A 15,620-nucleotide genomic window follows, 5' to 3' on the forward strand; every position below is an offset into this window, starting at 1 on the left:
GAGGTCTCACCAAGTTGCCCAGGTGGGTCTTGAACCCGCGGGCTCAGGCAATCCACTCACCTCAGCCTCCCAAAGGCGCAGGATTACAGACTGAGCCACCGAGCCCGGCTTAGTTTTTGATTTATTGTGGAGATGAGGTCTCGCCAAGTTGCCTGAGCGAGTCTCGAACCCTCAGGCTCAGGCAATCCATTCGCCTCAGCCTCCCAAGATGCTGGGATTACAGGCTGAGCCACCTAAAATTTTCCGATTAGAGTTCTGCCATTGTAAGTTTTCTTTTGTGGCAGTTATTTTTCCAAACCCAACTTTCATGGGGCATATTTTGCAGATCTAAGTTTTATTGAGTTCAGTTTCAGCTGTAATTTTATTTTGGGCTAATTAGTTCTACCAGTAATATATATATTTTTTGAGTTGGAGTCTCAGTCTGTCACTCAGACTGGAGTGCAGTGACTGCTTCCGGCCACTGCAGCCTCGACCTGCTGGGCTCTGGCGATCCTTCTGACTCAGCCTTCCAAGTAGTTGGAACTACAGGCACGCGCTACTTTGCCCGGCTAATTTTTTTGATTTATTGTAGAGATGAGGTCTCGCCAAGTTGCCCAGGCGGGTCTTGAACCCGCGGGCTCAGGCAATCCACTCGCCTCGGCCTCCCAAAGCGTTGGGATTACAGGCTGAGCCACCGAGCCCGGCCTCTACCAGCAATATTAAGTAGGAATTAGAAAACAGGTTGACAGGCTATTGCCTTGCTAGAGTCTGGTGTGGCCATGTATTCTTTGAGCCATGACTGTGGCCATGCTTCCTGGCTTTAGTCCCCCTCCCCCGCTTTAGGGACATGAATCTTCTCTTTTCCTTCTCTTTCTCTCTCTAATTTACTTTTTTTTTTTTTTTTTTGAGTTGGAGTCTCACTCTGTCGTCTAGACTGGAGTGCAGTGGCCGCTCCTGGCCCCCGCCCCGCAGCCTCGCCTGCTGGGCTCCGGTGATTCTTCCGCCTCAGCCTTCCAAGTAGCTGGAACTACAGGCGCGCGCTACCACGCCCGGCTAGTTTTTGATTTATTGTAGAGATGAGGTCTTGTCAAGTTGTCCAGGCGAGTCTCGAATTCGCAGGCTCAGGCAATCCACCCACCTCAGCCTTCTAAGGCGCAGGATTAACAGACTGAGTCACCGAGCCCTAATTTACTTTTTTTTTTTTTTTTTTTGAGTTGGAGTCTCACTCTGTCACCCAGACTGGAGTGCAGTGGCCGCTCCGGCTACCGCAGCCTCGACCTGCTGGGCTCCGGCGATCCTTCCGCCCCAGCCTTCCAAGTAGCCGGAATTACAGGCATGCACTACCACGCCCGGCTGATTTTTTGATTTATTGTAGAGATGAGGGCTCGCTGCCCAGGCGGGTCTCGAACCTGCGGGCTCAGGCAATCCACTCATCTCAGCCTCCCAAAGGCGCGAGATTACCGGCTGAGCCACCGAGCCCGGCTCCTAATTTACTTTTAAATAAACTTTTCTTTCTTAAAAAAAAAAAAGAAAAGAAAACAGGTTGACAGTTTATTTCTTAGCTAATTTGTGAGAAAATAGTATTTTGCTAATTATTTCTACTAGAATTATTTATCATGAAACAGATAAAAGACTGACACTGTATTTTTATCTTTACTTAATCAGTTAGAAAACAGGTGTAATTCTTCTCAGCTCTGTCGGGTTTACTCTATTGTGCTGGATTGGTCTATTGCATCATGGATCCAATTCTAAACAGTGCCAGATACTGTTAGTGGTATAGCTGGAGAACAGAGAAAATGGTCTGATTTCAGTTTCCTATTTCATATTTTAACTACTCTCTGATATAAGCAGAGAAGGTTTGTTCTCAGAATTTCATAAGGGAAATGTAAAATTTAGGTGACTTTCACCAAATAAAAGCTGTTAGGGAGTAGAAGAGCCTTGCAGTGTGATTTGCCCTAACTTCTAACTTCATAGAGATGGTCTTACTCATTTGAGAGTGAAGTAAGGCATGCACAGATACAGAATTCTTAGAAAGAAAAGCCCCCTCTGCTCCAAAATATTCACCCCTCCTCTCTGTACTCATTCTTTCCTTATATACACCAACAATTAGAGATTAATCCGGATTACCAAACTTTTTTCTTAACATACAAAATTTTCCTTGAGGTTTATAATCATATCAGACTATATATTTTTAAATACTATCTCTGTCCATTTACAGTTTATACAAACTTTTCAAAAGACATATATTCTTTTATTTATCCTCAAGGATTGTAAGGTAGGCTATCATTCCAATTTCATTGATATGAAAATTGAGGCTCAGAGATTAAGTGACTTTTCCAGTGTCAAAACTAGCAAAGAGCCAATCCTAGAACAGTATATAGCTATATGCACTATTATCCTTATTGGAAATGTCTTTTAAAAGCTACTTGACAAAAGAGACACTTAAACATTTGTTAAATTATTGTACTGATGTACCTGAAACCATATATATTAAAAGAATAACTAGGAGTGACAGGAGTTGTAGTGGTTGATCTTGAATAAGTTAACATAGATATGAGAGAAGTAAGAGGAAAAATTAACTTTACCAAGCTACATTTTGCTTGCCTGAGAGTTACACTGATGGTGTCTTGTTTCTTCACAGACTTGTCCCCATCATCAGTGTATCATCTTTAGGGGGTTAATAGGCAGCTCCGAGTGCCAAAATTTCCTCTTTTTTTTTTTGAGGGGTTTATTATATACATCCCCAGTTACTTTGCGATTCTGGAGTTTCCCTGCATTCTGAAGATGACCCAAACGCTCTGGAGAGACTGTTCACAATCAGATATACTCATTTACTTCTTTTACTTTTTTAGATGGGGGAGAATGACCAAGCAAAGATATCTCCATCTTCACCTAAGGGAATGCTAAAAAAGAGATCAGCTTTTGAAGATCTCACCAATGTGAGTATGCTAGTCCAGTCCTCTATTATGGTTTTGCATAAGGCTCAGATAACTTTTCCTTGAGGGACCGCCCCACTTTACCAGCCCCTGGCCCTCTCTAGAATGTTGAAAGTAGATTTTATGAGGAATCAATGACCCGATTTCAAGAACCACAGGGGCTCTACTACTGGCACATATTATTTAAGTCAATTGGTAGAGTTTGCTGGAAGCAGCAGACTGTGATAAACAGATATGAAATTGTAGATAATCATGAGAACTATGGGATATTGCATTTAGATAAAGTCCAGAGAAGTCTCAGCTGGCTGCCTAGGCCTTGGAGGAATCAATGTAGTTTAGGGTAGTGTTTACAAATTTGAGTATTATGGGCATTTTAGGCAGGACAGCTTTTCTATTGTGAGGGACTGACCTCAGCCAGCATCCCTGGCCCCCAGGCATTAAAGTGACAAGCAAAAATGCCACCTGATGTAGAGAACATTGAGAGCCTCAGTTCCATAATCTGTCATCAACTGTGAAGATCTAGAAACTCTTTTGACTAGAATTCTTCCAAGTCACTTCCCTTCTGGTATTGTAATAATAATTATTATTATTTGAGTCAGGGTCTTATTCTGTCACCCAGACTGGAGTGCAGTGGCATGATTCCAGCTTGCTGCAGCCTTGACTTCCTAAACTCAGGTGATATTTCTGCCTCAGCCCTCTGTGTAACTGGGACTACAGGTGTGTACCACCATGCCCAACTAAGTTTTTGGTTATTATTATTTTTTTTTTTGTAGAGGTGAGGTCTCACTATGTTGCCTAGGCTAGTTTTGAATTTCTGGGTTTAAGTAATCTTCCTGTCTTGGCCTCCCAGAGTGCTGGGATTACAGGTGTGAGCCACCATGCCCAGCCCCCTTCTGATATTAGTGAGCCAGTAAAAAAAAAAATCAGAATTAATAGACTGTTGTTAACTGAATATAGAATCAGGACAAAGGTAATCTTTAGTCTTAGAAAATAATAATAACTGAGTGTTTACCACGTGCTATTGAGTGCTTACCATGTATAAGATACTATTCTGAGCACCTTTTCCTGTATCAACTTACTGAATCCTCATTTAACCCTATGAGGTAGATACTTTATAATCATCTCTACTTTACAGATGGGGACTTTGCCAATGTTGACTGAAGTTTATTTTATCTAGGTTATAGAGAATCCTGGTGAACTAGTCTTGCCCTGCCCAATAGAATGTACTTCCGTGGCTATCAGGATACTTGTATATACTAAATAATGTTTTACCCCTCCGTGGGCATAATTGGATAAGTACTAGAAAAGTTATCTTCTTTGAATTCCTGCTCTTTAAATTCTGTGTGACTATCTTTCTGCTAATACAATCTCTTCCTCATGCAGATTACAACATGTTTTTAAGTTATAGCTTTCTGCATAATTTCAGACTGACTATTCATTGATAGAAAGAGACCCTTCACACACACTTGTAAGGTTAGATTCATTTCTGGAATTATTTAGCCATAGATCTAAAAACTTATATGAAGTAAGGTAGCAAAAATCAGAAGCAGATGTAACCTATCTTAGTATAACTTCCTTTGACTCGCTTAGGCCCTCATGGTAGTGCAGTGATACTGTGCAAAGTAAGTGTCTTAGTTCATTTGGGCTGCTATAACAAAATATCTTAGACTGGGTAACTTATAAACAACAGAAATTTATTGCTCATTGTTCTGGAGGCTGAAAGGTCCAAGATCAATGTGCTGGCGATATGGTATCTGGCGAGGGCCTATTCCTCACAGCTGACATCTATCTATGTCCTCACATGATGGAAGGGGCAAACAGGCTCCCTTGGGCCTCTTTCTTTTTTTGAGTTGGAGTCTCATTCCATAGCCCAGGCTGGAGTGCAGTGGCACATTCACGGCCACCCCAGTGTCGACCTGCTGGGCTCAGGTGATCCTTCCACTTCAGTTGGGCCTCTTTTATAAAGGCACTAGTCCCATTTATGAGGGCAGAGCCCTCATGACTTAGTCACCATCTCTTAATACTATCATATTGGGATTCAATTTCAACATGTAAATTCAAGGGAGGGGGGACACAAATATTTAGAGCATACCAGTAGGGTATCACAGCATATGAGAAACTTACTTTCTTGCTACATCGCAGTGCTTTTTTTTTTGAGTTGGAGTCTCACTCTGTCACCCAGACTGGAGTGCAGTGGCCACTCCCAGTCACCGCAGCCTCGACCTGCTGGGCTCCGGTGATCCTTCTGCCCAGCCTTCCAGTAGCTGGAACTACAGCTGTGCGCTACCATGCCTGGCTAATTTTTTGATTTATTGTAGAGATGAGGTCTCGCCAAGTTGCCCAGGTGGGTCTCGAACCTGCAGGCTCAGGCAATCCACTCACCTCAGCCTCCCAAAGGCGGGGGATTACAGGCTGAGCCACTGAGCCCAGCTCGCAGTGTTTTCTTTCATGAAGTTTATTTTACCATTTAGAAACAATAGACACAAATGGACTGTATCAATAATGAGAAATACATGCAGTATCCAGGACCCTCCTGACTCTCCAGATGAATTCACCATCTGTTTGATCATGTCCTCATGGGGATGGAGGTGAGGAACAAAGAATCCCCAAGCAGAATCTCTGCTTCTGGCTTTCCAGCAGTTCAGAAAGTCCATATGCCTTTTGCTTTCAAGTTCTGAAGATTTACCTTGATCATCTTGAATGGTCATTGGTGCTTTCTGGAGAAAGTTCTAGCATTGCAGTGTACCTAAGCCATTCCTAGAGTAGTGCATTACTGCAGATACCTGAGATAATCTATTTAAGTGTTGAGCACTCCTTACTCTCTGAATTTTAGGGATTCCCTTTTTGGTGATTTGCTTCATTTCCCCACCTCTATGTTCTTCTCAATATTTGCCACAGTGAGGTCCTGGCCTCCCAAAAATAATTAACCTGTTCTAATTAGTTACTCTGCTGTGAGTTTTTCTTTCCCTCTTAGCATTTCCAACATGGGAAGGACTTTTGATATGTAAGAGTTAGTGCTAAGCCACTGTTGATGATCAGTGTGGACTCAGGAATTCCTATTTATTCAGTGGTTTATTGTTCATTATTATACTTTATCTTGGTGCTCAAATTGTCCCAGATTTGGCCAGTAGTCAATCTGACTACTGTGTTCTTATGACATGCTCTCACCTTTTTTTTTTAGCATTTTCTTTCCAGCAGGAAAAGATGCTCCAGGCTCATCTTAATGCCTACTCTGTCCCAGCCCTGAAATCAATAATTTCTTCAAAGATTTCTTGTTCCATTTAGTGGTGAATGGTATTAGATACCAAGATCTTGGTGCTAGGTATGCTACTAGGGTGTTCTCTTTTTCTGCTCATTCAGCAGACAGAGCTAGGAAGTATCTGTATGTATATATATACACAAATATGTGTACTTAACATACATGTATCTATATACACAGACATATGCCTATACCTATATATACAGATATATACACACATATACATGTGTGATTTAGAAAATCACAATTCACACATCTTTGATTCCAATACACAAGATTCTTTCTTGCATCCATTAATCAATATTTGTATGTTCCTTCTTCTACAAGAAGAGCCCTGGTTCCTGAGAACATCAATACATTTATGTAAAATAGCTAAAAGAATTTCAAAATGACTTCATCCATACCCCTATAATAAACAAATCTACTATAAAGAGTTCCAGATTCATTAGCAATATCTACTCCCCAGCCCTCTGCAAACCCATCCTAACTGAGGATTTATACTTTGAGGGTATGTAGTCAAATATTGTGTTTATAATTTACTTGGATTGGTCCTTCTCTTTTTCTTTAGTGTGGTTATGGTACTTATTTGAAATATAATTAGGTTCATTTGTTTCATTTTAAAGACATGACTGTTAATTGTATTTTTACTGACATTATTCACAGTCCCACACTCTCTCCTACTGTTTAATAGTATTAGTCAGGATTAGAGTCTGTGGTGAAACTCCTCAGGGCTCCATGTTAAATAAATGCCACTCAATGAGATGGGATAGATGTATCACAGGTAGTATTTTGTTAGAGGTCTATCCTGAAAAGTTAGTTGATCTTGGCCTTCCCCCCACCCCCCACTGACAGCAAAGTTCATCATATTGCCTTTTTTTCCATCTGAATATCTTATGAGGTCAAGGTGGAATATGTTGTTAACAAAGCATCTTTTCAGTTATTTGCCAGCCAGTAGGCCTGGCATGGGGAACCGAACTACATCCTGTATTTCTTGGAAGCTCTTAGGGCTGCTATTTAGCCAACACTTACCAGTGCTACTGCACTGGTTGTTTGCTCCTAGCTTCCACTGTGATTGGTCAATCCAGTGTCATATTGGTTGTGAGATGTTTGTATTATCACTCCTGGGAACACCCAACCAACCTGTCTATGTGGGTCGGGACTTTCCTATAAGAGCCATCTATTAGATAATTTATAGTTTTCTTAATTGCCATGCCTCTTTCTCTTCCCCTCCCCCTGCCTTTTTCTACAGGCTTCTCAAAGTCAACCAGCCCAGCCCAGTAAGGAAGCCAGTAAGGAGTCTATAAAAGGCATTTCCAAGAAGATCAACAGGAACACACATGTTCTTGGGTTGGCTAAAAAGAATAAGATGAATCTAAACAGGTGAGTGAGAGGCTACTGAGATGGCATTGTTTTAGATGACAAAGGAGAGTGTGTAACATTCTCTTCTCCCTTTTTGTCCCCATTGAGAACATATTTAATGAGCCACAGTTGTGACTACCACATTAACACTGAGTGCTGAGGAGGACCCAGCTGTGGTTGCTGGAGTGACAGGCGTCTTCTGACTCCCTTCTTCTGTAGTGTGTGTGCAATGAAAGACCTGTTTTCATTGGGAAATTTGCCAGATGACTTTCTGCTTGTCTTAACTCTCTTTTAGTGATTTAGTAATAGTCCCTGTTTGACTAGTCTGTGCCTGGGAGTGTGGGGGCAACTTAACTTTTCAGGGACTCTGAAGAGCTGACTGATAGCTTGTCAGTCTGCTTATCCAATTAGAAGTTTAGGGGAGGTTTGTCCCTTGTTACTGGAGAGAAATTACTATCTAAAAACACATGTCTTCCTGCTGTTACAGGCAGCTGTTCACAGGTTTTGCAAGTACAGGTGTGAATTCCCATTTAGGATAGGAAAAATAATTTACCCCTAGGAAAACCTTCATTGAAAGATGACTTAGAAAGTGGAGTGAGACCTTTCTATATCCTCTTCTCATTCCAGTGGGAATCCTTTAGGAACCTTTTATCAGTCTGCATTTGAATAGATTAGATAGATGGCTATAGCAGGGCTGAACATGGATTTCAAAGGGTAAGGTAAAATGGTTGGGGAACTCCAGAAAATTAACATGCAAGATCCACAGGACATTTTGTTAATTATCCAGCAGAAAGAATATTAGCATTTAGCCTTACTTGGTTTCCTGCTGAAATGGAATTCCTGGGGTTTGCATGTGTATTATTTGATTTGCTTTCATCATTCTGTCTATATCAGGGAAACCCTCGCAACTGCCATGAACATTGTTTCCTTCATTCAGGATTCAGTGGAATGGATCCTAATAATAGTATGAGAACTAGTAATAGCTGTCATTTATTGAGGGCTCACTATAATCACACAAATATAATCACTAAGTTATTTTTTGTAACAGTTTTATTGGGATATAATTCCCATACCATACAATTCACCCATTTGAAGTGTACAATTTAATGGGATTCCCCTATCCTGCTCAACACCAGGCAACCACTAATCTACTTTCTGACTCTATATAGATTTCCCTCTTTTGGATATTTTGTATAAATGGAATTACACAGTGTGTGGCTTTTTGTGTCTAGCTTCTTTCACTCAGCAAATGTTTTCAAGGTTCATCCTTGTAGTAGCAGGTATTAATTAGCACTTCATTTTTTATTTCAAAATAATATTCCATTGCATATATGCATCGCTTTTTGTTTATTGATTAATCAGTTGATATACATCTGGATTGTTTCTACCCTTTGGTTATTGTGGATAGTGCTGCTACGAACCTTCATGTACAGGTTTGTTTGAACACCTATTTTCTTTTTTTTTTTAATTGGCCTAGCCTAGGTGTGATGTTTATTTATTTATTTTTCTTTTAATTTTTTTTTTATTTTAAAGATTGGGGTACAATTCAGGGTTAAGTATGCAAATGTTCGTTATGCAGTTACTCTTGCTGATGAGGTGTGCCCCCCCCTTTCCCAGGTAGATTCCTGCTACTGCCAATCCCGCTTCCCCGCTCCCCTCCTGGCAGTTTCTCGCTACTGCCAATCCTTTTTTTTAAAGTATTACAATAATTGTTCAAGGTCCGCTTATGAGTGAGAACATGTGGTACTTAGTTCTTTGTTTCTGTGATAGATCACTCAGTATTATAGACTCTAGGTTCATCCAGGTTGCTGTGAATGAACACCTATTTTCATTCTTTTGTGTATATACCTAGGAGTGTGTTTGCTGGGTCACATGGCAATTCTATGTTAAGCGTATTGAGGAACTACCAAGCTGTATTCCACAGTTACACTATTTTGCATTCCCACGGGCAGTGTGTGAGGGTTTCCGGTTTTCCACATCTTCATCAGCCCTTGTTATTATTATTTTTAAAAAAATTATGGCCACGCTAGTGGATATAAAGTGCTATCCATTGTGGTTGAGATTTGCATTTCTCTGATGAGCATCTTTCATGTGCTTATTGGCTATTTGTATGTCTTCTTTGGAGGAATGTCTATTCAGATCCTTTATCTGTTTTTGTGCTTTTTAAAAAATTTTTTTGAAAAATATTTTTAATGGACATATAATAATGATATATAGTTATTGGTCTTTTTAGTATTAGGTTGTAAGAGTTCTTTATATATTCAGATACGAGTTCCTGATAAGATATGAGTTGCAAATATTTTCATTCATTCTGTGGATTGTCTTTTCACTTAATTGATGATGTACTTTGAAGCACAACAATTTTTAATTTTGATGAAGTCCAACTGATTTTTTTCTTGTGTTGCTTATGCTTTTGATGTTATATCTGATGAACCATTGCCAAATCCAAGGTTATGAAGACTTATACCTGTTTTCTTCTGAGTTTTAAAGTATTAGGTATTAACTTAGGTTTTTAAATTCTATTTTGAGTTTTTATCGTCGGTGTGTGTTAGGGGTCTAACTTCCTTGTTTTGAATGTGGATATCCAGTTTTCTTAGCACTATTTGTTGAGAAAACTAATCTTTCTTCACCTAATTGTCTTGGCATCCTTGTCAAAAGTCAATTGATTGTAAATGTAAGTGTTTATTTCTGGACTTTCAATTTTATTCCATCGATCTATACATCTGTTATTTATTTATTTATTTATTTTTGAGTTGGAGTCTCACTCTGTCGCCCAGACTAGAGTGCAGTGGCCGCTCCCGGCCACTGCAGCCTCAACCTGCTGGGCTCCGGTGATCCTTCCGCCTCAGCCTTGCGAGTAGCTGGAATTATAGGCATACGCTACCACGCCCGGCTGATTTTGTGATTTTATTGTTGAGATGAGGTATCGCTGCCCAGGCGGGTCTTGAACCCTCAGGCTCAGGCAATCCACTCACCTCAGCCTCCCAAAGGTGCGGGATTACAGGCTGAGCCACCAAGCCCGGCTTACATCTGTTATTAACTATCCTTATGCCAGCACCACACTGTCTTGATTATTGTAGCATTGTAGTACATTTTGAAATTGGAAGGTGTGACTCCTTTAATCTTGGTTCTTTTTCAAGATCATTTTGGCTATTTTGGGTTCCTTGCACGTCCATATAAATTTTAGAATCTGTTTGCCAATTTCTACAAATAAGCCAGCAGAGATTCTTGTAGAAATTTCCTTGAGTCTGTAAATCAGCTTAGGAAGTATTGACATTTTAACAGTACTAAATCTTCCAATTCATGAACATGGGATACCTTTCCATTTATTTAGATCTTTAATTTTTTTGACTTTTTTTTTTTCAGTTTTCAAAGTATAAGTTTTTCTGCTTGTTTTGTTAAATTTATTTCTAAGCACTTTATTCTTTTGATGGTATTGTAAATGGAATTGTTTTCTTAATTTCATTTTCAGATTGTTCATTGCAAGTATATAGAAACACATTTGATTATTATTTATTGTTCTCGTGTCCTGGAATGTTGCTGAACTTGTTTATTAGTTCAAATAGTTTCTGTGTGTATTCCTTAGGATTTTCTATATAAAGATCATGTCATCTACTAATATAGACAGTTTTACTTCCTTTCCAAACTGAATGTCCTTTATTTAATTTTCTGCCCTGGCTAGAGCCTCTAGTACAATGTTGAATAGAAGTGTCAAGAGTTGGATATTCTTGTCATCTCCCTGATCTTAGTGGTGAAAGGCTAATGCTTTTCCCCCAAGTATGATGTTAGCTTTGGGTTTTTTGTAGATGCCATTTATCAGGTTGAAGAACCTCCTTTCTGGTCCTACTTTATTGAGTGCTTTTTGTCATGAAAGTGTATTGGATTTTGTCAAATGATATTCCTGGATCAATTGAGATGACCATGTAGCTTTTTTTAAAAGTTTCATTAATATGATATAGTCCACAAATTGAGTTTTGGATGTTAAAGTAACTTTGCATTTCTGGGGTAAATTCCAGTTGGTTACAGTGTATAGTCTTTTTATATGTTGCTAGATGTTGTTTGCTAGTATTTTGTTGAGGATTTTTGCATCTATATTCATATGAGGTATCGGCCTGTAGTTTTCTTTTCTAGTGATGCTTTTGATAGAGTAATATTGGCTTCATAAAATGAGTTGGAAATTATTCCCACTTTTTCTATTTCTTGGAAAAATTCATGAAGAACTGGTATTAATTCTTGTTTAAATGTTTGGATAGAATTCACTAGTGAAACCATCTGGATCTGGACTTATCTTTGTGAGTAGTTTTTTAAAATTATTAACTCAATGTATTTACTTGTTTTAGGTCTATTATATTTACCTCAAATTCTCTCTTTTAAAATTCTGATTTCTAGCCTTCCAGTGATTTGGTCTCACTAGGTTAGTCACTCTAATTGGATATGAAATCCTATTCAAAACAAAACTTTGCATTTGACACGTAACACATTTTTATTTTGATCTTTTTATTACTTCCATTGGGAAACCATCTCTTGAATAGCCCAGGGTGAAGGGAACGTGGTTAGATAACGCTAATGTTAGTTACCAGCCCACCTCTCTCATTAGCCTTCAAACAACATTAGTTTCCACCTGCATTTTTACCAGTTACCTGGTGCTGATAGGCAAAGATGAATAAATACAGGTAGTGAGAGAGACTGATATATAAGCAAATAACTCATACAATGTGATAAGCATTATAATAAAAGCTTTTGTATATAAATAAAGATAATAAATCATATATGAGAAAGCATAACATGGGTTTTAAGGGAAAATTGTAGAAAAGGATAGAGATCTAGGCCATTGAAACTATACAATGTACTACTTACTTGATTCACCATGATACCTATTGGTATTTTACTTTCTAATCTGTCTTTTGGGGTTGAAGCCCTTTCATACTTTTAGCAAATATAGCAACAAAATGAGATGGTAGGTGAAGATTATAGGAGCTACATTATTCTTACCCAGATGCTGTTTTCTTTATAGGTGTAAGAAGGAACTCTCACCAGTAGTAGCCTCTACCACCTTGGTACCAAACGCAATGGAGAAACCACTCATTCTGGAGATATCTACCATCTCCAAAACACCCACAACTGAAGAGGCATTTCTCTTCAAAAAGACATTAGTTGTAAAAGAGGAACCAACTGCTGTGGAGGCAACCCTCATCAAGGACTCATTATCTCAAAATAAGTGTTCAAATCATGGGGAGGTGTCCCTATTGGAAAAGCCACTATCCTTGCAGGAGGAGGCCGACAATGATGATGAGTTTGTTAGAGAGCCAGTGACTTTTGGGAAGACTTATAAAACTGAGGAGGCAGCCATCACTAATAGGACATTATCTTTAAAGAAGAAGATGTCTTCATGTCAGGGAAAGCAGTCCTGCTGGCAAGAGATTGTTGAAGAGGATTCCTTCTTTATGGAGCCAATGAATTCTAGAAAGAAGTCTAAAACCGAGGTGTCAACCCCCACCAAGAAGCCACTGTCCTTAAAGAAGAAGAAATGTACTATTCAGGGGAAGATGTCCCACTTCAATAAGTCATTAGTGTTGAAGACCATCTCTGGAGAGCAGCCACTCAGTAAGGAACCACTGTCCTTTAAGAAGCCTACCACTGAGGAGGAGTCCCTCTCCCAGGAGCCATCTGCATGGCAAGAGAAGCACACCACTGAGTGGGAGATATTCATTTTGAAGAAATCATTGACCTTGCAAGAGGAGGCCAACTTTAAAAAGGATTCCCTCGTAAAGGAGTCACTGGCCTTTAAGAAGAAACCTACCACCAAGGCAGCCACCACGAGACCATTATCTTTAAAGAAGAAGTGTATGACTTGGGGGAAGAGGTCCTACTTAAAGCCAATGGTATTGCAGAAAATCATCTCTGTGGAGAAGTCACTCATTACAAAGCCATTGTCCTTTCAAAAGAATCCTGCCACTGAGGAGGAATTTTTCTTCCAGGATTCATCTATGTTGCAAGAGAAGCATACCACTCAGGGGGAGGTAAATTACTTGAAGAAGCCCTTGACCTTGCAAGAGTCTCCCACTGAGGAGGAGTCACTTTTTAAAGAGGCTTTTTCTTTTAGTAAGAAGCGTACCATTGAGGAGACAACTCCCACCAAGAAACCTTTACCTTTAAAGAAGAAGCACACCACTCAGGGGACGATGTCCTGCTTGAAGAAGCCACTAGTATTGCAGAAGTCCACCTCTGGAGAGAAGTCACGTATTAAGGAGCCATTGTCCTTTTCAGAAGAAAAGGTGTCTTTAGAGGAGAAAAAGTGTACCACTCAAGGGATGATGTCCACTGGGAAAGAACTGTCTGACTTCCAGGATCTACTTTCTTTGTACGTTAAGCCTACCAACAAAGATAAGTCCCTCTTTCAGAAGGCTTTGGTCTTGCAAGAGAAGACTGATACCAAAGAAGATTCCTTGAGCAAGCTGTTGGCCTTGCAGGAGACAAACACCACTGAAGAGGAGTCCCTTTTAAAGAAACTATTGGTTTTGAAGAAGGAACCTTCCACTGAGGCAGCAACAAGCATAGAGAGGCAATTATGTTTAAATAAGAAGCCCACTGTTCAGGGAGAGGTGTGTCTTTTGAAGCAGTCAACCTTGCTTGATAACATTGCTAATGAGGAGGAGTCCCTTGTTAAGCAGCCAGTGGCCTTGCAGGATTATCCCAGCATTGAGAAGGAGGCCATCCTCAAGGAGCCCTTGGCTTTGCAAGAGAAGCCCAGCACTGAGAAGGAGACCATCATCAAAGAGCTCTTAGTTTTGCAGGAGAAGCCCAATATTGAGAAGGAAGCCCTCTTTAAGGAGCCATTATCCTTGCAAGAGAAGACTACCATCAATGAGACATTCCTCTTCAAGGAGATATCTTTGAATGAGAAACCCACCACTGGGGAGGAGTTGTCCTTCAAAGAGCCATTGGCCTTAGAAAAGAATCTTGCCTGCAAGGAAGACACCTTTCTCAAAACATTCTTGATCCCCCAAGTTGGGACCAGCCCAGATGTGTCTACTATTGCCCTTGAATCCAAAATAGGCAAGTCCAGCACTGCCACTAGGTCCAGTATGGGCAAGTCCAATACCACCAGCAAGTCCAGTGCATATGAATCTGCTTCCAATAAACCTTTCTCACCACAGGTCAACGGAACACAGAAGGAGGTATTCATTTCTCTTTCTTCTTAAATTAGATAAAGTGTTCTTTGTTGTCTTGGAGGTGGCTTCTAGCAAGGAGAGGTTTATTTTTATTTTGTTTAATTTTTAATTTTAATTTTTTGCCTTCTTAAGCAATTGAACTGTATATAGTAAGCTATGGGGGTGGGAGGGGTCCTTTTGCCTAGCAAAAAGGTGATATTTCTTGGATTTACTTTTTTTTAACTACAAAAGGTAGATTTATTAAGGAAAGATACATTGTGAAGGACACAGTGGGCAGGACAACAGCAAGAGTATCTGCTCTCTGCTGTCTGCTGCACTTCTGGTTTTATTTAATGATAGGTGATGCAGAATAATCTCTTCTCACCTTTTATAGCCTGAGATTGCCCATAATATGGGATAAATTTACCATACTTTTTGGCATTTTTCTCTTAAATCAAGTTGCTATTTTAGAATCGTTTGTCTTCCTGATTGGCACAGTGATAGACCTGAGCAATCTGAAAGTATACCCACAAGGGTCTGGAATATTGTGCTATATACTTGGGCTTTGCAACAGTGGTTAGATAATTTCATGCAAGAAATTGCCTTTCTTAGTAATTGTAATCTGCATCACAGTGGGCTTCAGTCAAATGTGGGTAAAGTTCACAGGGGCATATCCTAAGGAAGGTGGTCTTTAAGTTGTAAGTGTGAAGAATGAAGAGATGAGATTTTGAAAGCAGGAGGAAAAATATTCTTCTTGTAGGCAGAACAACCTGGGTAAAGGTGTAGAAGAGAGGAGAAGGCTGTTAAGATGAATTGGGCCAGACCCAAAGCACTAGGAACCTAAGAAGACAGATGACATAGCTGAAATAATCAAAGAAGAATGTCTTTCTTGGAGAATCTTGAGCTTATCTGTAAAAAGATTAGGCATTTCTTGAT

General features: G+C 39.8%; 1 protein-coding gene across 1 annotated transcript in view; it reads left to right on the plus strand.

Moving 5' to 3' along the window:
* Positions 1–15,620, plus strand: part of CCNB3 (cyclin B3) — a 49,596-nt gene that overhangs the window by 975 nt on the left and 33,001 nt on the right. Inside the window, exon 2 of the mRNA XM_021711025.1 lies at positions 2,832–2,918. Coding sequence (XP_021566700.1) covers positions 2,832–2,918 — 87 coding nt within the window. The remainder of the gene's footprint in view (positions 1–2,831; positions 2,919–15,620) is intronic.

This window comes from Carlito syrichta, unplaced genomic scaffold (genome assembly GCF_000164805.1).
Source record: "Carlito syrichta isolate Samal-C Ts95f unplaced genomic scaffold, Tarsius_syrichta-2.0.1 Scaffold301818, whole genome shotgun sequence".
NCBI lineage: Eukaryota > Metazoa > Chordata > Mammalia > Primates > Tarsiidae > Carlito > Carlito syrichta.